Genomic DNA, 21,514 nt, shown 5'->3' with positions numbered 1-21,514 from the left:
GGGTTGAAGGACTTGGAGGGGTCAAGATGTCAGTGTTCAGGTGAGTGATGTGTGCATGAGTGCAAAGGTAAGTGTGTTTGGTGTGACTAGTGATTAAATAAGTTTTACATACCTTTTCAGCCTTCCTTCCTTTAGGTCTCGGGAGTCCCTCATCGCACCGGCACAGAAAGCAGAATGGCTGCGAACTGTCAAAGTGACAGCCTGCAGCTTTCTGTGCAGGAGAGATTTCTAACTGAGTCTGTGGAGATTCAGGTTAGAAGTAAGACGGTCAGTGTTTGACAGCTTCAAACAGCTGTGACTGATATTTCATCTGTCAAAACCTCTTGACAGATGAAATTTCAGTCTGTGACATCACCTGTTGACGGGTGGCCCTTAATTGGCCTGCTGAGCCCGCTGGGCGGGCTCAACAACGTCAATCAAGTTAAAATCGTGTGGATTAGCCGCATCTCGATGGAGGCGGGACTACAATCCCGAAAGTTGTAGTCCCGCCTCCAACCCGGCTCCTGAATGAAAATCCTGCCCACAGTCTTTCACAAGAGTGTCCCGACAAAATAGGATCCCTCGCTGCATGCTGTAAAAGCAATCTTGCAGAATTGTCAGCTATAGTACCAAATATTCTGAACTTAGCAATACCTTTTATCTTTGGGTTACAAATAAAAGACAATACTGACCAAAAATCCCACTTCCCTTCTACCTCCCACCCCCACAGCATTGCTTTTGTAGATTAGGTTACATTAAGAAAAATATATTTGAGCTTTTTCTCCAAAGATTTAGATTAAACAAACAACTTGCATTTATAGAGCACCTTGCATGTAATAAAAACGTCCCAAGGCACTGCATAGGAAACAAAATTTGACACCAAGCCGCAGAGATATTAGGGCAGATGGCCAAAAGCTTGGTCAAAGAGGTAGGTTTTAAGGAGCGTCGTTAAAGGAGAGGGGTTTAAGGGAGGAAATTCCAGAGTTTTGGACATAGGCAGCTAAAGGCACAGCCACCAATGGTAGGGCAATGGAAATCGTGGACGCGCACGAGACCAAAAAAATACTAAACTGAAAAGTCCAACACTAAAGTCTACACATATACATTGTCGGCATTAAAAATGCCTTCTCATGGTTCATGAAAAAATTGCTCCATCTGAATTCATTCATCCAACAACTAGCGTGTACGTCACTATAACCAAACTTTTTAATCAATTAACAACAGACATTGGACAAAGCATTAGCTGTCCTGGATGCAGTGATGAAACAGCAGCCTCTATGCTGCAGTTTTGTTTTGGACTATACATGGCTGGGATCTGTGTTTAAAAAAAAAAAAAGACATTAGACTCGTACTAAATAGCGGTCAGGTCAGGCAAAACAACTGCACTGCAGGCACCGTAAAGGCAACGATTAAACTCAACAGGATGGGCTGACTGGAAGCCGTCACCATAATGGTTCATCAGCAAAGTTTAAACCAGGAAGGAACCCGATCAGTGCTGTTTTAAAAACTCCTGGTTCTACCAAACTCCCGGTTCTGCCAAAGAATATTGACACTTGGCCCGTGAGTGTGGAAATCAGCTCCAAGGAGCTCAGAATCAGGGTGGCGAGTTATTAATATAGAATGGGGCTGCCCACCCGGAAATCAAAGATAGATTTGCATTTACATAGCGCCTTTCACAACCTCAGGATGTCCCAAAGCGCTTTACCACCCATTTTGAAGTGTGGTCACTGTTGTAATGTAGGAAACGCTGCAGCCAATTTGTGCACAGCAAGCTCCCACAAAAAGAGCAATGAGACAATAGCGTGCAACATACAGCACAGAAACAGGCCATTCGGCCCAACTGATCCAGGCAGGTGTTTATGCTCCACACGAGCCTCCTCACAACCCATCACCCTATCTTTCTATTACTTTCTCCCTCATGTGTTTATTTAGCGTCTCCTTAAATGCATCAATGCCATTCACCTCAACTACTCCATGTGGTAGCGAGTTCCACATTCTAACCACTCTCTGGGTAAAAAAAGTTTCTCCCGATTCCCAATTGGATTTATTACTGACCATCTTATTTATGGCCCCTTAGTTTTGGTCTCCACCCCCCCCCCCCCCCTCTAATGGAAACATCTTGTTTACATCTACCCTACCAAACCCTTTCATAATCATCTCGGGTGTCACCTCGGTCTACCCATCTAGAGAAAAGTAAATGACCAGATAATCTGGTTTTACTGATCTGGATTGTTAGGGATAAATATTGGCCTTGACACCGAGGAGAACTCCCCTGCTCTTCTCCAAAATAGTGCCATGAGATTTTTTTACACCCACCCGAGAGGGCAGATGGACCCACGCTTTAACGTCTCATCCGACAGTGCAGCACTCCCTCAGCACTACAGTGGGAGTGTCGGCCTGGATTTTATGCTCGAGTCTCCGGAGTTGGACTTGTACCCATGATCGTCTGACTCACAGCTGACACTATGTAGTCAGAGGCTCGAGGCGAGTTATAAGCCCATGGCTGCTGAAGGAATAAACCCTTCCACAAAGTCGACGTTGGAAGCCTGTCTCTTAAGATCCACATTTTTCTTTCACACATATTGCTTTTTAAATAAAAGTTTTATCCACAAACAAAAATGCCCAATATGTATTATTTTGCAGGAGGCAATTTTTAAATATGATTTTGTAAGTAGAATCGACCAAAAGTCAGCCAATTACAACAAACTTTTTAGTGCTTCTACAACCATTATAAATGATGGAAAGTTTAGTACATACTACAGTTGTGGAGTGCAATTGTTAAATATAAAACGGGTCAGTGGAATTTTGAGACATCCCAACAGAATAGAATTCTAGCAGAAATATGAAAGGTGGTTGATGTCTGGATATTAAAACAGATTACCAAGATATGGAACATGATTCTTAAAACAAAATGCAAATCAGAAACTTTTATTTTTCACAAATCATGTTGCGATAAATACATCAGCGTTAGGTGTCCTTCCCCAACGCCTCTCCACCATCGTCCAGCTGGGTGGGACTGCACTTGCCTGGTTCCATTCTTACCTATCTAATCGTAGCCAGAGAATCACCTGCAACGGCTTCTCTTCCCACTCCCGCATTGTTACCTCTGGTGTCCCCCAAGGATCTATCCTTGGCCCCCTCCTATTTCTCATCTACATGTTGCCCCTTGGCGACATCATCCAAAAATACACCATCAGTTTCCACCTGTACGCTGAAGACACCCAGCTCTACCTCACCACCTCTTCTCTCGACCCCTCCACGGTGTCTAAATTGTCAGACTGCTTGTCCGACAGAGTTCTGGATGGGCAAAAATTTTCTCCAATTAAATACTGGGAAAATCAAAGCCATTGTTTTCGGTCCCTGCCACAAACTCCGTTCCCAAGCCACTGACTCCATCCCTCTCCCTAACATCAGTCTGAGGCTGAACCACACTGTTCGCAACCTTGGTGTCATATTTGACCCTGAAATTAGCTCCCAATCACATATCCGCAGCATAACAAAGACCACCTACTTCCACCTCTGTAACATCGCCCGTCTCTGCCCTTGCATCAGCTCAACCCTCATCCATGCCTTTGTTACCTCTAGACTTGACTATTCCTGACATTCCACCTTACGCAAACTTAAGGTCATGCAAAACTCAGCTGCCCATGTCCTAACTCGCACCAAGTCCCATTCGCCCATCACCCCTGTGCTCACTGACCTACAATGGCTTCTGGTTAAGCAGCGCCTCAATTTCAAAATTCTCATCCTGGTTTTCAAATTCCTCCATGGCCTCGCCCCTCCCTATCTCTGTAATCTCCTTCAGCCCTACAAACCCCCCCCTCCCCCCCAGAAATATCTGCGCTCCTCTAATTCTGCCCTGTTGAGGATCCGATTATAAATCGCTCAACCATTGGTGGCCGTGCCTTCTGTTGCCTAGGCCCTAAGCTCTGGAATTCCCCACCTCTCTTTCCTCCTTTAAGACGCTCCTTAAAACCTACCTCTTTGACCAAGCTTTTGGTCACCTGCCCTAATTTATTCTTGTGGTTCGGTGTCAAATTTTATGTCTTAAAATACACCTGTGCAGCGCCTTGGGACGTTTTACTATGTTAAAGGCGCTATATAAATTCAAGTTGTTGTAATAAAGTGTACATCTTTGAGAGAATAGTCACTTTAAAAAAAAAAATCAATACCATTGTACAGCAGAAACATTATGAAAATGAACAAAATAAAGTGATGGAAATACATAGCAGGTGAGCATGTGAACGGTAATGAGGACAAAAAGAAAATACTGCAGATGCTGGAAATCGGAAATAAAAACAGAAAATGCTGGAGACACTCAGCAGGTCAGGCAGCATCCGTGGAGAGAGAAACAGAGTTAACGTTTCAGGTCGATGACCTTTCATAATGAGGACAAGTTGAGCTTACCATTTCAAATTTGGACAATGACCCTTCACCAGATAACCGAGACCCCTGCTGTATATTGCTTTCAGATTTCCATTCCACACCCAACCCCCTCTCCTCCCTCCAAATCGTAGCCTGGAGCAGCAGAGAAGGTTGGTTTACATCTGCATTAGTCTCCTAGGATTGGTCGTTGGCAGACTGCAGTCCACATGCAGATCACAGAAGCAGAGTCACTACAGGCCGTTCTGTCCGTCGGAACATATTGCTCGTTTAAAAACAGAGCACACTTTTCAGTCATTTACAAAGGAAATTACAGCAGATTACATTGTATACAAGATTCTAGATTTATACCTCATATACCAAAGACATATTCTGGCGAGCAGTGTTTCAACTATGCTGCAAATTGTAATAGAATAGCGGACAGTTTGACTGCCCCGATGTATACCATTATATATATCGCTGTTCCTTCATCATCGCTGGGTCAAAATCCTGGAACTCCCTCCCTAACAGCACTGTGGGAGTACTTTCACCACACGGACTGCAGCGGTTCAAGGTAGCGGCTCACCACCACCTTCTCAAGGGCAATTAGGGATGGGCAATAAATGCTGGCCTTGCCAGTGACGCCCACATCCCATGAACAAACTTTAAAAAAAAAACTAGCTCATGCTTTACATTGTCCTGATATTTCATTAAAGAAAATACAAATTTTCATTGGGGGGGGGGGGGGGGGCTTGCATCAAGTTTCAGCACCCACTGTAAATGGACAAACTTGTCCATCATAAAAACCAAGTTGTACCCACAAATGTCTACTGGGAATTACTGTAACCTGCTAGTTTGAATCCTTCATGCTAGCAGGCTCAGCCATTGCCCTGCGTGAACTGAATGCTCAGGATCCTCACACAGGCTTCTGATGGAAAACATTGAGAGAGGTATTTCTAACTGAAAATGCTATTTTGTGTAGGTCATTTGAATCATTTACTTGTAACATTTGTTTTTGTTTAAATGTTTAGTTACACACATTTAACTGCAATTCATCTGTCCTCAACTTTTCTTCCTTTGTGCCTAAATCTCAGCTCAGTGGGAAACCCAAGTTGGCAACTAAAGGGTTTTTCCAATTGTGCCCCCGCCCCCACCACGAGCAATCTGCTTGGTTCATCCTTCTCCTTTGATTGATTGATGTATCTTGCTGACCAGACTTGGTACTTCAATATGTCCCAAGTACTTGGTCATGTTTTCTAGCCACTTTTCTCTGTCCCCTCCCTCCTCTGATTTGTTGCCGTTTTACAAATACAACATTTCAACCAACGGTCAGTAAATTCGCCTTTAAAATTATATGATGTATGAATTGTGACAGAAGCAAACACTAGACAGATGGATAGAGCGACAGGTAGATGGATGGATAGCGAGATGGATAGGTGGAATGGGATATATCAGCAGATCTCCGTGGCATTACTCACAGTGAGTAAAAGGTTACGCTGTTCCAAAGAAGATTGAGGTACACATTGTTGGAGCAAGAAGTTTGAAAAAGTGCTGGCCAGAGACACTGAAGTAAATGCTTTTTGATTGGTTCCTAGAAGAAAAAGTAAAAGTAAACATTTTTTTCACCTACTGTAGATAGGTATATATATTAATTATATGGCAATCGTCTGTCTCAAAGGACGATGGAGTAAGGACCAAAATAAATACAATTACATCTATAGATATGAACAATCTCAGTATAAACACAAGGCAGTTGCTGTAGCCATTTAGAATGCTTTGCACATCACAAAATATAAAAGATTCAGTGGCCCGGATTTGCTGTAGAAATAATAGTGAGGCTACCAGCACCTGCCGTTATTAAAGTGTAAATCAGACAGCAACTTCCGACGTCTGCACATGCGCAGTTAAACGTGCAAATCAGGAAGCTGCTGTCCGAGTTGCCCTGCTCCCCCAGAAACTGCACTATACTGGTACCTCGTCCCGAGACTCGGCATTGAAACACACGGGACGGCGTGAAGTTGCGGTACTTGCGTGATAGATACATAGAAACATAGAAGATAGAAGATAGGAGGAGTAGGCCATTCGGCCCCTCGAGCCCGCTCCGCCATTTAATGAGATCATGGCTGATCATCCAAATTCAGTCCCCTGTCCCTGCTTTCTCCCCATATCCCTTTAGCCTCAAGAAATATATCCAACTCCTCCTTGAATATATTTAATGAATTGGCCTCAACTGCCCTGTGTGGCAGAGAATTCCACAGGTTCACCACTCTCTGGGTGAAGAAATTCCTCCTCATCTCAGTCCTAAATGGCTTACCCATTAAACATGCCAGAAAAAGAGAGTTAGGACTTGTCCATTCCAGTGTAGGTGAATTTTTAACGGTGTGATAAGTCTTAATTTCTGCCAAACAACACCTCTGGCACTGAAAATTTACTTTTACAAGTGTGGAGTCTCATTCCTTCAGATATTAGTTATTGTTGGAGATTTAAAAAAAATCTATTTAATTTTAAAAAGTTTGAATTTTGTCTCACTTTTCTCTCTCTCTCAATTTGAACTTTATTTCACTTTCTGTACAGGATTCGGTTTTGAATTAAATATTCTAACTTGCACCTCTTGGTTTAGACTCTGCGCTGTTCGTTATCCATTCTTCAATCTGATTAGTTAAGGAGATATACCATTGCTTGCCTTGTTCACACCAGGTCCCGGATCCACCCTGTAGAGGTCACTGCGCCTAATTGGTTCTCTAATTACAGAGAGTTCTGGTGCAAAACCCCACAGAACGTCTGTGGGCAAATGTAAGTGTGATGAACGGCTGGTGCCATTTGTTCACCGTTGGTCCCAAAATCTGGCCTAATGTGTCACCTGTAACGTCCTCCAACCAATGATGGACATCCAAGTTTTTCCATTAAAGTACATCAGACAAAAGTTCATGCTTTACCTTAAGGATAGTGACTGGGGTAGTGGGAGGAAGAGGTTTATTTAAAAAGCACATGTGGCTATTTTAATCAACAGACTGCGTAAACCAACAACTTCTTGTACATGGTAATTTGCATAATTTTCCTCACAGCGTCAGCTGTGGCTCATTTGGCAGCACACTCGCCTCCGAGTCAGAAGGTTGTGGGCTCAAGTCCCACTCCGGGACCTGAGCACATAAAGCTAGGCTGACACTCCAGTGCCGTGCTGAGGGAGCGCTGCACTGTCAGCAGTGCCGTCTTTCAGATGAGTTGTTAAACAGAGGCCCCGTCTGCCCTTTCAGGTGGACGTAAAAGATCCCACAGCACTATTTCGAAGAGGAGCAGGGGCGTTATCCCCGGCATCCTGGCCAATATTTACCCCTCAATCAACATCACGAAAACAGATTATCTGGTCATTATCACATTGCAGTTTGTGGGAGTTTGCTGTGCGCCGATTGGCTGCTGTGTTTCCCACATTACAACAGTGACTACACTTCAAAAGTACTTCATTGGCTGTAAAGCATTTGAGACGTACGTTGGTCGTGAAAGGCGCTATAGAAATGCAAGTCTTTCTTTCTTCTTTTCATCAATAGTCCACAAGCTCAGGATTCATGCTGTTTTAAAATTTATTTTACAGAGAATTGGCTTCTCCACCGTCACACTGGAATAGGTAGGGCTTAAAGAACAAGTCCTTGCATGATCTGTGGAATGTTCCTTACAGGCAGAAGGAAAGGATCCCGTAAACCTGAATTTCACAGCAAAATTGAAGAGGGAGAGATTTGCATTACTGACACGAACAAAGCCAGTAAGAAACCATTCACCAAAATTGTCAGTAAAGTACACAACCCCCATAATTCAAGCGCTAGCCAAGTACTCAAAATTGAGCCTCAGGCTTATAACACAGCATTAGGCCTCTCCAACAAAACACTTCCCAGCAATTTACAATACCATACAGGAAGCTCCCGAGTAAGAATAGGTTCTTTATTTTATAACTTGTACTTTTAACCAGTTCATTTTCCACCAAGGAATTCAAGTTGGCAGCTCAAAGAGAGAGGCGTTGCTTAACCAGCAGCCAATGTATGTCAGCGAGCACAGGGGTGATGGGTGAAGGGTGAATGGGATTGGTGCAGGTTCGGACACAGACAGCAGAGTTTTGGATGACCTCAAGTTCATGGGACGGGGGGGGGGGGGGGGGGGCGTGTAGAATGTGGGAGGCTGGCCAGACGTGCTTTGGAATAGTCAAGTCTAGGATGTAACAAAAAGCATGGATGAGGATTTCAGGTACAGTTGAGCGGAGACAGGCAGTTACGGAGGTGGAAATAGGCCGTCTCAGTGATGGCACAAATATGTGGTTGGAAACTCATCTCGGGGTCAAAGATGACACAAAAGTTGCAAACAGGCTGGTTCAGGCTCAGACAGTTGCCAGGGAGAGGGATGGAGTCGGTGGCTCGGGAACAGAGTTTGTGGCGGGAACTGAAGCCAATGGCTGCGGACAATGGAGAGGGTCTAACCCAAGGAGGTTGTGGCATTCCAACTGCACAGGAACCAGTACAACTAGATGTTTAAAATCCATATCCCCATTTGTGTTAGGTGCCAGCTGTGTAGTAGCACTTGCGTCTGAATCAGAAGGATTTGACCACACCATCTAGCCCGACACTCCAGTGCAGTACTGAGGGAGTGCTGCACTGTTGGAGGAGCCATCTTTTGGACGAGACATTAAACCGAGGCCCCGTCTGCCCCCTCAGGTGGATCCAACGACGAGTTCTCCCTGGTTTCTTGGTCAATATTTATCCCTCCACCAACATCACTAGAAAAACCAGATGATCTGGCTATCACGTTGCTGTTTGTGGGAGCTTGCTGTGCACAAAATGGCTGCCACGCTTCCTACATTACAACAGTGGCTACACTTCAAAAGTACTTCATTGGCTGTAAAGCGCTTTGGTTAGTCCTGAGGTCGTGAACGGTGCTATAGAAATGCACGTTCTTCCTTTTTATTTAATATAATGCTATCATGAAAGTTTATCAGTGCCTTATGCTGATAAACATTTCAGCTGCAGCAGGTAGCCCAACTCCCTGTTTAATTACGGTGTACAGTCAACACATCAGGAATGTAGTCCACCTGAATGGGGAGGTACATCATGCTGGGCACCTCAAGAAAGGTTAAAATGTCAGATCAGAAAGTAAATGTGACTAGTATGAATAAACACCAACCACTTGCATAACAGGAAGCCGTACATGGGCCTACACACTTAATTATGGGGACAAGAAATAATGCACACACGCCAGCATTCTACCAATTCTTCGACAGTCCAATGCCCTACCAACAACACTTGTACAAGAGCAAGGAGTACGACGTGCAGTAAAAAAAGAGCCATGTACACAATTAATGGTACTGTCAAAGATTGGGAGTTCTGTCGTCTTTCAAATTTTTAATATTTATGGGATTGTGTTAGACACTTAATGTCCTATTGATGACTGATATATCCTTCGAGGATGGGACTGGGAAACTAGTGGTGGGGAACATGGAGATGGCAAAGGCGCTGAACAAATATTTTGTATCAGTCTTTACAGTAGAGGACACTAAAAATATCCCAACACTGGACAAACAGGGGGCAATGGGGGGGGGGGGGGGGGGGGGGGGGGGAAAAGAGGAGCTAAAGACGATTAAAATCACTAAGGAGATGGTACTCAGTAAAATAATGGGACCTAAGGTGGATAAATCCCCCGGACCTGATGGCCTACATCCTAGGGTCTTGAGAGAAGTGGCGGTAGGGATTGTGGATGCATTGGTGATTATTTTCCAGAACTCCCTGGACTCAGGAAAGGTCCTGGCAGATTGGAAAACTGCTAATGTAACACCCTTATTTAAGAAGGGAAGTAGACAAAAAGCTGGAAACTATAGACCAGTTAGCCTAACATCTGTGGTTGGCAAAATGTTGGAGTCCATTATTAACGAAACAGTAACAGAGCATTTGGATAAAAATAATTTAATAGGACAGAGTCAGCATGGTTTTATGAAGGGGAAGTCATGTTTGACAAATTTGCTCAAATTCTTTGAGGATGTAACATACAGGGTGGATAAAGGGGAACCAGTGGATGTAGTGTATTTGGACTTCCAAAAGGCATTTGACAAGGTTCCACACAAAAGATTACTGATCAAGATAAGAAATCACAGGATTGGGGGTAATATACTGGCATGGGTGGAAGATTGGCTATTTAACAGAAAACAGAATTGGGATAAATGGTTCATTCTCGGGCTGGCAATCAGTAACTAGTGGTGTTCCGCAGGGGTCAGTGCTGGGACACCAACTCTTTACAATCTATATTAACGATTTGGAGGAAGGGACCGAGTGCAACATATCCAAGTTTGCCGATGATACAAAGATGGGAGGGAAAGCAATGAGTGAGGATGACATAAAAAACCTGCAAAAGGACATAGACAGGCTAAGTGAGTGGGCAGAGATTTGGCAGATGCAATATAATGTTGGAAAGTGTGAGGTTATGCACTTTGGCAGAAAAAATCAAAGAGCAAGTTATTATCTAAATGGAGAGAAACTGCAAAGTGCTACAGTACAAAGGGATCTGGGAGTCCTGGTGCATGAAACACAAAAAGTTAGTATGCAGGTGCAGCAGGTGATCAGGAAGGCCAATGGAATCTTGGCTTTTATTGCAAGGGGGATGGAGTATAAAAACAGGGAAGTCTTGCTGCAGTTATACAGGGTATTGGTGAGGCCACACCTGGAATACTGCGCGCAGTTTTGGTTTCCATATTTAAGAAAAGATATACTTGCTCTCGAGGCGGTTCAGAGAAGGTTCACTCGGTTGATTCCAGAGATGAGGGGGTTGACGTATGAGGAAAGGTTGAGTAGGTTGGGACTCTACTCATTGGAGTTCAGAAGAATGAGAGGCGATCTTATCGAAACATATAAGATTGTGAGGGGGCTTGATCGGGTGGATGCGGGGAGGATGTTTCCACTGATGGGTGAGACTAGAACTAGGGGGCATAATCTTAGAATAAGGGGCTGCCCTTTCAAAACTGAGATGAGGAGAAACTTCTTCACTCAGAGGGTAGTAAATCTATGGAATTTGCTACCCCAGAGAGCTGTGGAAGCTGCAACATTAAATAAATTTAAAATGGAGATAGACAGTTTCCTAGCAGATAAGGGAATTAGGGGTTACGGGGAGAGGGCAGGGAAGTGGACGCGAGTCTAGATTCGGATCAGCCATGATCCTATTGAAAGGCGGAGCAGGCCCGAGGGGCCGTATGACCTACTCCTGCTCCTACTTCTTATGTTCTTATGTAATTAGCCAGGCTCTGCCCAGTCATCCGACTCAGCTTCCTGCCATTGCTGGCTCATTAGCTATCAATATAATGATTGTGAATTTCATGTCTTTGCTGACTTGTTATATTCAAGAGGATGGGGTAAGGCGAGCGACAAATAGGTAGAGGGCAATCTGCATCGCACGACAGGTGAGCAAACGGCAAAATACCTGCAGTACACACACGTAGGTGCCAGAAACAGATCTATTCCCAGGGAGGAGATGGAGCTAATCTCTGGGAGTTGCTGGCACACTGGGGGCAAGAATCCATGTAGCAGGCAATCTGTGTTTTGAATCCTACTGATGACTTCAAAACTTAATGATGAAAAGATATCTTTCCTCTGCTCCAGTTGAAATTCTAAGAGGACACGGATATTATCTGACCTCATAATATCCAGCAGTTATTTTATAATGATAATAAAAGAGGTGTTAGCCGTGGCTCAATGTCTAGCACTCTCTACTCCGAGTCAGAAGGTCGTGGGTTCAAGCTCCGCTCCCGAGACTTGAACACAAAAATCTAGGCCGACACTCCCAGTGCAGTGCTGAGGGAGTGCTGCACTGTCGGAGGCGCCGTCTTTCAGAGGAGATTTTAAGCCAAGGCTCCGTCTGCCCTCCCCGATGCCTAGCCAATATTTATCCCTCAACTAACACTTAAATAAATGCCCTGAGCATCTGTTTTAATTGCTGCCGCACTTCCAACATTACAACAGTGACTGGCTGTAAACCGCTTTGGGACATCCCTAGGTTATGAAAGGCACTATAGAAACACGTGTCTTTCTGTCTTGTTAAAGTTTTATTCACCAGGCAGTTGAGTAAATCAGGACTAGCAGTAAATGCTCTGAACATTTGAGTTTGACAACCAAACTAAAGTAAGTGTACTACTTCTGAAATCTACCACAGAGATTAGAAACATGTTATAAAACTGATTTAAGAGTGTTGTATCGGATTCAGCAAGTTACATGATGTAACTCGACTGAAATCTGCTGTCATAGAAACATAGAAGATAGGAGCAGGAGCAGGCCATTCGGCCAACATTAAATAAATTTAAAATGGAGATAGACAGTTTCCTAGCAGATAAGGGAATTAGGGGTTACGGGGAGAGATCATGGCTGATCATCCAAACTCAGTACCCTGTCCCTGCCTTCTCCCCATATCCCTTGATCCCTTTAGCCTTAAGAAATATATCTAACTCCTTCTTGAATATATTTAATGAATTGGCCTTAACTGCCTTCTGTGGTAGAGAATTCCACAGGTTCACCACTCTCTGGGTGAAGAAATTCCTCCTCATCTCTGTCCTAAATGGCTTACACCTTATCCTTAGACTGTGACCCCTGGTTTTGGACTCCCCCGCCATCGGGAACATCCTTCCTGCATCTCGTCTGTCCAGTCTTGTTAGAATTTTATAAGTTTCAATGAGATCCCCTCTCATTCTTCTAAACTCCAGCAAGTATAAGCCCAATCGACCCAATCTCTCCTCATAAGTCATTCCTGCCATCCCAGGTATCAGTCTGGTGAATCTTCGCTGCACTCCCTCCATGGCAAGAAAATCCTTCCTCAGATAAGGCGATCAAAACTGCACACAACACTCAAGGTGTGGTCTCACCAAGGCCCTGTACAACTGCAGCGAGACATCCTTGTTCCTGTACTCGAAACCTCTCGCTACGAAGGCCAACATACCATTTGCCTTCTTAACTGCCTGCTGCACCTGCATGCTTACCTTCAGCGACTGGTGCACAAGGACACCCAGATCTCGTTGCACTTCCCCTTCTCCCAATCTATTGCCATTCAGATAATAATCTGCCTTCCTGTTTTTGCCACCAAAGTGGATAACCTCGCATTTATCCACATTATACTGCATCTGCCATACATCTGCCCAATCACCCAACCTGTCCAAATCATCCTGGAGTTTCTCGGCATCCTCCTCACAGCACACACGCCCACCCAGCTTTGTGTCGTCTGCAAACTTGGAGATATTACATCTAGTTCCCTCGTCTAGATCATTAATATATATCGTGAATAGCTGGGGTCCTAGCACCGATCCCTGCGGTACCCCACTAGTCACTGCCTGCCACTCGGAAAAAGAGTCATAGTCATAGAGTTATACAGCACAGAAAGAGGCCCTTCGGCCCATGCCGGCCATCAAGCCCTGTCTAATCTAATCCCATTTTCCAGCATTTGGTCCATAACCTTGTATGCTATGGCATTTCAAGTGCTCATCCAAATGCTTCTTGAATGTTGAGGGTTCCTGCCTCTACCACCCTTTCAGGCAGTGAGTTCCAGATTCCAGCCATCCTCTGGGTGAAAAAGTTCTTCCTCAAATCCCCTCTAAACCTCCTGCCCCTTACCTTGAATCTATGCCCCCTTGTTATTGACCCCTCTACTAAGGGAAAAAGTTCCTTTCTATCTACCCTATCTATGCCCCTCAATTTTGTACACCTCAATCAGGTCCCCCCCTCAGCCTTCTCTGCTCCAAGGAAAACAACCCCAGCCTGTCCAGTCTTTCTTCATAGCTGAAGCGCTCCAGCCCAGGTAACATCCTGGTGAATCTCCTCTGCATCCTCTCCAAAGCAATCACATCCTTCCTATAGTGTGGCGACCAGAACTGCGCACAGTATTCCAGCTGTGGCCTAACCAACGTTTTGTACAGCTCCATCATAACCTCCCTGCTCTTATATTCTATGCCTCGGCTAATGAAGGCAAGTACCCCATATGCCTTTTTAACCACCTTATCCACCTGTTCTGCTGCCTTCAGGGATCTATGTACATGCACACCAAGGTCCCTCTGATCCTCTGTCTTTCCTAGGGTCTTACCATTCATTGTGTATTCCCTTGCCTTGTTAGTCCCTCCAAAATGCATCACCTCTCACTTTTCAGGGTTAAATTCCATTTGCCACTGTTCCGCCCATCTGACCAACCCATCTATATCGTCCTGCAGACTGAGGCTACCCTCCTCGCTATTTACCGCCCCACCAATTTTCGTGTCATCTGCGAACTTACTGATCATACCTTTTACATTCACATCCAAATCATTAATGTAGACCACAAACAGCAAGGGACCCAGCACCGATCCCTGCGGTACCCCACTGGACACAGGCTTCCAGTCACAAAAACAACCTTCGACCATCACCCTCTGCCTTCTGCCACTAAGCCAGTTTTGGATCCAATGTGCCAAGGCACCCTGGATCCCATGGCCTCTTACCTTCTTGACCAGTCTCCTATGCGGGACTTTATCGAAAACCTTACTGAAATCCATGTATACCACATCCACTGCACTACCCTCATCCACACACCTAATCACCCCCTCGAAAAATTCAATCAAATTGGTCAGACATGATCTTCCCTTGACAAAGCTATGCTGACTATCCCTGATTAATCCTTGCCTCTCCCAGTGGAGACTGATTCTGTCCCTCAGAATTTTTTCCAATAATTTCCCTACCACTGATGTTAGGCTCACTGGCCTGTAATTCCCTGGTTTATCCCTACTACCCTTCTTGAATAATGGTACTACGTTAGCTGTTCTCCAGTCCTCTGGCACATCCCCTGTGGCCAGAGAGGTTCTGAAAATTTGTGTCAGAGCCCCTGCAATCTCCTCCATTGCCTCACACAGCAGCCTGGGATACATCTCGTCCGGGCCTGGGGATTTATCCACTTTTAAGCCTGCTAAAACCGCTAGTACCTCCTCCCTCTCGATGCTAATATGTTCAAGTATATCACAGTCCCCCTGCCCGATTTCTATGTCTACATCGTCCTTCTCCATAGTGAACACAGATGCAAAAAATTCATTTAAAACCCCACCTACATCTTCTGGCTCCACACACAGATTGCCACTTTGGTCCCTAATGGGCCCTACCCTTTCCCTGGTTATCCTCTTGCCCTTAATATACTTATAAAACATCTTAGGATTTTCCTTTATTTTGCTCGCCAGTGTTATTTCATGGCCCCTCCTCGCTCTCCTAATTTCTTTTTTTAAGTATCCCACTGCACTTTTTATACTCCTCTAGGGCTTCCTCGGTCTTTAGTCCTTTGTATCAGCCAAAAGCCCCCCTTTTTTTTTCCCTAATCCATTCTCGTATATCCCTTGACATCCAAGGTTCCCTGGGCTAGTTGGTCCCACCCTTGACCTTTACGGGAACATGTTGCCATTGTACTCTCTCAATTTCCTTTCTGAAAGACTCCCATTGCTCTGATGTGGATTTTCCTACAAGTAGCTGATCCCAGTCCACTTTGGCCAGATCCTGCCTTATCATATTAAAATCAGCCTTCCCCCAATTTAGAACCTTTATTTCCAGTCCATCTCTGTCCTTTTCCATGACTACCTTAAATCTCACTGAATTATGGTCACCGTCACCAAAGTGCTCACCTACTAACACTTCTACCACTTGCCCGGCCACATTCCCTAGAATTAGGTCCAGTACCGCCCCCTCTCTTGTAGGACTTTCTACATGCTGGCTCAAAAAGCTCTCCTGGATGCACTTTAAGAATTCTGCACCCTCTAAGCCTTTCACACTCTGACTATCCCAGTTAATATTGGGGAAGTTGAAATCCCCCACTATTATTACCCTATTATTTGCACATTTCTCTGAGATTTGCCTACATATCTGTTCCTTTATCTCCCCCTGACTGTTTGGGGGCCTATAGTACACTCCCAGCAAAGTGCTTGCCCCCTTTTTGTTTTTAAGTTCTACCCATATGGCCTCATTAGAGGAACCTGCTAAGATATCATCCCTCCTTACAGCAATAATTGACTCCTTAATTAATATTGAGACACCCCCTCCTCTTTTACCCCCCCTCTGTCTCGCCTGAAGATTCTATACCCCGGAATATTGAGCTGCCAGTCTTGCCCCTCCCTCAACCATGTCTCCGTGATAGCAACAATATCATACTCCTATGTGTTCATCAACACCTTCAGTTCATCCACCTTATTCGCAAGACTCCTTGCATTAAAATAAATGCCATCCAGCCTTGCCCTACACCCTTGTGCCGTTACATATTTGCTCTGCCTTCCAAGCGGACTTGTTTTTTCCTCTATATTTGGCTGTACATCACCCCCTATTATAGCTCCACTCTGTATCCCATCTCCCTGCCAAGTTAGTTTAAACCCCCCCCAACCCCCCCAACCCAAACAGTGCTAGCAAAATGTTTTTTTTCTTTCCCATTTCTCTGAACACTTTCATTTTTTAGTTCTAACATTATTGGAGATGAGAGGGGTGGGGAAGGCTGTTTGACTGAGAGTCAGGAAACATCCAATGAGGTAAAGGAGAGTCAGTTTGCTTTCCAATTGGTGTGGGAAGGCGATGTGCCGTGAGGATGGATGTGTCGGCCCACTAATGGAGATGTCTCCAGGAATAGGTCCAACCAGAGTTGGCAACCCTAGGCACGGAGTCTAGCGACTATATAACCGTGCACATTTTGCCGCAGGTTGTGTTGCAGAGTGCTGCTTGTTTATTCCAACTCTTTGCTTCCTGTCTGCCAGCCAGTTCTCTATCCAAGTCAATACCTTGCCCCCAATCCCATGTGCTTTAATTTTTCACACTAATCTCTTGATCTTGAGCTTTTGCTATTTAATATTTATTTTTAATAAACTCGATTCAAAGAACATAGCCTAAGCCACTTAGCCTAATTATTCTTTCACAATACCGAAGACTACGAGGTCTTGTGATAGTTCCAGTATTTAAATTATGATAACATGGGGTTTCTGTTCAATCATGGGTAATGCTACATTGCCAGATATCGCGAGTATTAGAAAGAACTTGCATTTATATAGCACCTTTCACGGCCTCAGAACGTCCAAAAGCACTTTTCGAAGTGTAGTCACTGTTGTAAATGTAGGAAACGCAGCAGCCAATTTGTGCAGAGCAAGCTCCCACAGACAGCAATGTGATAATGAGCAGACAATCTGCTTTAACGATATTGGCTGAAAGATGTATATTGGCCAGGACCCCAGGGAGAACTCCCCTGGTCATCTTCAAAATAGTGCCGTGGAATCTTTTAACGTCCACCTGAGAGAGGGCAGAAGGGGTCTCGTTTTAACGTCTCATCCGAAAGCTGGCACCTCTGACAGTGCAGCACTCCCTCAGTACTGCATGGGAGCGTTAGCTCCAGTTCATGGAGTCGGACTTCAACCCACAACCTTCTGACTCCGAGGCGAGAGTGCTACCAACTGAGCCAAGACTGCCACCTACGAGGTCACACTTTGGTTGTAGGGAATGAGGGCTTGCTAATGAGTCGGCTTTGGTACTGAGTAAGAACAAATTATCTGATACAGCCTGAAATGCATTACAGCTCCCAATTATTCCCCAAATCTAACCAGACAAGCCACTAAAATAATTAGTCTACTCGTGAGAACGCGGTCATTACATCTAGCTAACTCAAGTACCAGAACTCAATATAACCCTCCATGAGTTAACCAACAAATTTCACCTGGAGCCAGCAATACATTCAGCGGTCAACAGGAGCTGGTTCAACAGGAGTTGACCTCTTCCCATAACATTTTTACCCCTCCCCGAGCAAGCAGCACTCTGCAACACAACCTGCAGCAAAATGCGCACGGTTATATAGTCGCTAGACTCCGTGCCTAGGGTTGCCAACTCTGGTTGGACCTATTCCTGGAGACATCTCCATTGGTGGGCCGACACATCCATCCTCACAGCACATTGCCTTCCCACGCCAATTGGAAAGCAAACTGACTCTCCTTTACCTCATTGGATGTTTCCTGACTCTCAGTCAAACAGCCTTCCCCACCCCTCATCTCCAATAATGTTAGAACTAATAAATGAAAGTGTTCAGAGAAACGGGAAAAAAAACACATTTTAATGCCCCTAATAATTTTTCTCCAGGTTTGCTGGAAGCAGAGTCCAGGACAATCCTGGAGGGTTGGCGACCCTAACCATGCCCCATACAACTCCCCAAAATTATTTACAACAACTTGTGTTTATACGGTACCTTTAATGTAGTAAAACGTGCTTTAAAGCAGCGTAATCAAACAAAATTTGACACCGAGTCGCACGAGGAGATATTTGACCAAGCTTTTGGTCACCTGGCCTAAGAGGTAGGGTTTAAGGAGCATCTTAAAAAGGAGGAGCGAGAGGTAGAGTTTTAGGGAGGGAATTCAAGTGCTTAGGGTCGAGACAGCTGAAGGCATGGCTGCCAATAGTGGGGCAAAGGAAATCAGGGATGCACAAGAGGCCAGAATTGGAGTAATGTAAAATTCTTGGAGGGTTGTAGGAGGTTAGAGAGACAAGGAGGGGTGAGGCCAGGTGAGGAATTTGAACATTTATCAGATAATTGCTGCAGAGGCTATGGCCAGAAGGGCAGCATTCTTTAAATATTCTGATGATATTCCTTCATTTGAGCCATTCTGGGTGGCAGTCGAGGCCAAAGACGAGGACTTCTTCACCGCAGAGCCAGGCCCGTTCTTCCCTCAAGGAGGCAAACTAGCTTAGCTCTCGCTAATAACTGCACATGGTACACCCTCCTTCCCCTTCAGGACTACAGCCTCCCTACAGACCATATCTAAATTTGAGCACGTGATGTGCACTCCTCACCTGCAACTGCAGAAATATCAAAGTAGACTGAAGTCCCATTCCGGGAGACCCACTCAACAACATCCCCACAAGGAGAAAGGTGGTCAATAGGAGGGGTGAAATAAGCCAGCAGCAACGTTAGATAAGCAAGGGCAACAATTCCAAAAGGAAATTTCCAGTAGGCAAAATACTTACCCCTGCCATCTGTTTCTTATAGGATGTATTTTATATGAAATTTCAGAGCCTGAATGATTTATCAGAACTGTAATTCCTAAATTAGATTTAAGAATCAATTCCCAGGGAGACAGGGCGTAAGAGCGAGGGAGCGACGTACATTTTAGAACTATTTATTCTCCTATTCCTTCCAATTATGCTGAAAATACATCCAAACTGAGAGACGCAAAGCAGCCTACCCTTAACTCCTCCGCCTATTAATATAACCTGCTCTTTAATTACAAGGATCGTAGTAGGAAACTCGGCGCTGCCACTGATTGGAGCACCAGGCCCACGTGACCCCGGGTACGCCTCCGCACACGCTGCACCCCCGGGATCCGTGGGCCATTACGCTGCCCTCCAGTACGCAGCGTAAGAGAGCAAGTTCACGAAGGGGGGTCCCCATCAGGTAAGTTCATATTCTATTCGGATGCCAGTGGCATACTCCTTAGGCACGCCGCCGACCGCAAAAATATACCCCACATATTCAAAAAGGACAATAGCTTCACAAAAATCTAAACTCTTAAAAATACAAACAAAAAAATACAATAACAATCCTTCTCTTCCTAGAATTTGGCCCCACCCCATTCGTCACCACAAGACATGGTGCTTTACTCTCGGTTAGGGTTGAAGCAAAAGAATCAGAGGCGACAGGTGAAAATTGCACCACCTGGTAAGGAGGCGGAAGCAGATTCACGAGTAACTTTCAAAAGGGAACTGGATAAGTATTTGAAGTGGAGAAATGTGCAGGGTTAGGGTGAAAGAGCAGAGGAGTGTGACTAATTGGATAGCTCTTTCAAAAGAGCCAGCACAGACACGATGGGCCGAATGACGACCTTCTGTGTTGTATCATTTTTTATGACTCAGAAATCAAAATGTGCAACCAATTCAAAAATGTATTAGAAAATCCACGGGAGGAGCAGGGCGGTGAAAGGCATCGAGCGAGAATGGACAGGTACACAGGCTGGCTTTGAAAACGAGACAAAAGGGGGAATAAATGCAACAAACGAGAAGCGCCATAATCACTAACCGGAAACTGCATCGCACTTGCGCGTTAAACGACTGTAGCCAAATGCGAAAAAAAGACTGACACTGACATTGTATTTTTTTTTAAATACACAAAACACACATGGACCGTCCTCTAGCGGAGTTCAAGCTAGAGAAGACTATTGTGTCCCAGCTTTCCTCTGTAGGGGGGGGGGGGGGGGGGCATTGCAGTCGGATCTGAGCTTGTTTTTATTGAGCATGTAGATGGTTGTGTGTTATATATTGCACAATGTGCTCCAGCTTACGCTACTGGTTCATAACACACACACACAAACACACGCACAGATCAAAAAACAAAAGCGTCGAGCAACAAGGCACTAGAAACCCAACAAGAGGAACTCTTTAGATATTAACAGACAAAAAATCAAACCGTTTTCTTCTCTGAAGTGCCAGAAATTGTTCTCCCACCCCCTCTTATTACAGATCCAAGGTTATCACTAACTGAACGGGTTATTTCCTTACTCACACGTACCGAACTCTCCTGGGCTCCGAATCGATGCATTAAACACTCCGGAGGAGTCTTTTGTCAATTTCAGTAGTTATTTCCTTAGTTAAGCGTGGATCGCAATGTTGGCTGAGAGTTTAGTCGGTCAGGCTAGTTTCATTTGCTTGTGTGTGTGAGTATAATGCTGCACCGCTTCCTGTTTTCTATCTATCTATCAAGGTACTGTACTGGGTAGGGAGGGGGGGAAAGAGATTACCAATGCAGCAGAGCCAATCAGCAAGTGAACGCAGCTGAGAGCGACCTGGCTACATCGCTGCTCCCAATCAAACGTGTAGCAACAACTTTCTATTAAGAGGGACTTGCAACGTAGGATTCGAGCAACGCTGTGCTGAATTTTACAGCAGCATTATCATCACCTACCGATTTACATTTCAAACAGAAAACAAGTCTTTTAATGGCAGGAAAATATCCAGCCCAAACACGTCAAGTGTACTGCAGGTCTTAGTTTATTGGTGTTCAAGAGCACGTCCTCGGACCTTGAAGAGGGTGGAGTCTCTCTGCTCTTCCTAATCCCACGAGAGGAAACGATTTATAATTCACGAGTACCTCGCAGAATAATATCAGTGTGAATGGGATGTTAGGGTAAATAAGAACATGAGTTCCAGATTCCCAC

At 44.8% G+C, this 21,514-nt stretch overlaps 1 protein-coding gene across 3 annotated transcripts in view; it reads right to left on the bottom strand.

Annotated features, from left to right (window-relative positions):
- Positions 1-21,007, bottom strand: part of LOC147115250 (myelin basic protein-like) — a 221,236-nt gene extending 200,229 nt beyond the window's left edge. Inside the window, exon 1 of one of the 3 annotated variants that reach the window (XM_085993637.1) lies at positions 20,869-21,007. In XM_085993637.1, coding sequence (XP_085849763.1) covers positions 20,869-20,898 — 30 coding nt within the window. In that variant the 5' untranslated portion in view covers positions 20,899-21,007. The remainder of the gene's footprint in view (positions 1-20,868) is intronic. The other 2 variants (XM_085993635.1, XM_085993636.1) reach the window with 2 other exon arrangements.
- Positions 21,008-21,514: the final 507 nt, after the last annotated feature.

This window comes from Somniosus microcephalus, chromosome 7, assembly GCF_052327205.1.
Source record: "Somniosus microcephalus isolate GS21.2 chromosome 7, FLI_Smic_1.0, whole genome shotgun sequence".
In the NCBI taxonomy this organism is placed as follows: domain Eukaryota; kingdom Metazoa; phylum Chordata; class Chondrichthyes; order Squaliformes; family Somniosidae; genus Somniosus; species Somniosus microcephalus.
The sequence above is the reverse complement of the archived record's forward strand: the minus strand, read 5'-3'. Positions and strand labels throughout refer to the sequence as shown.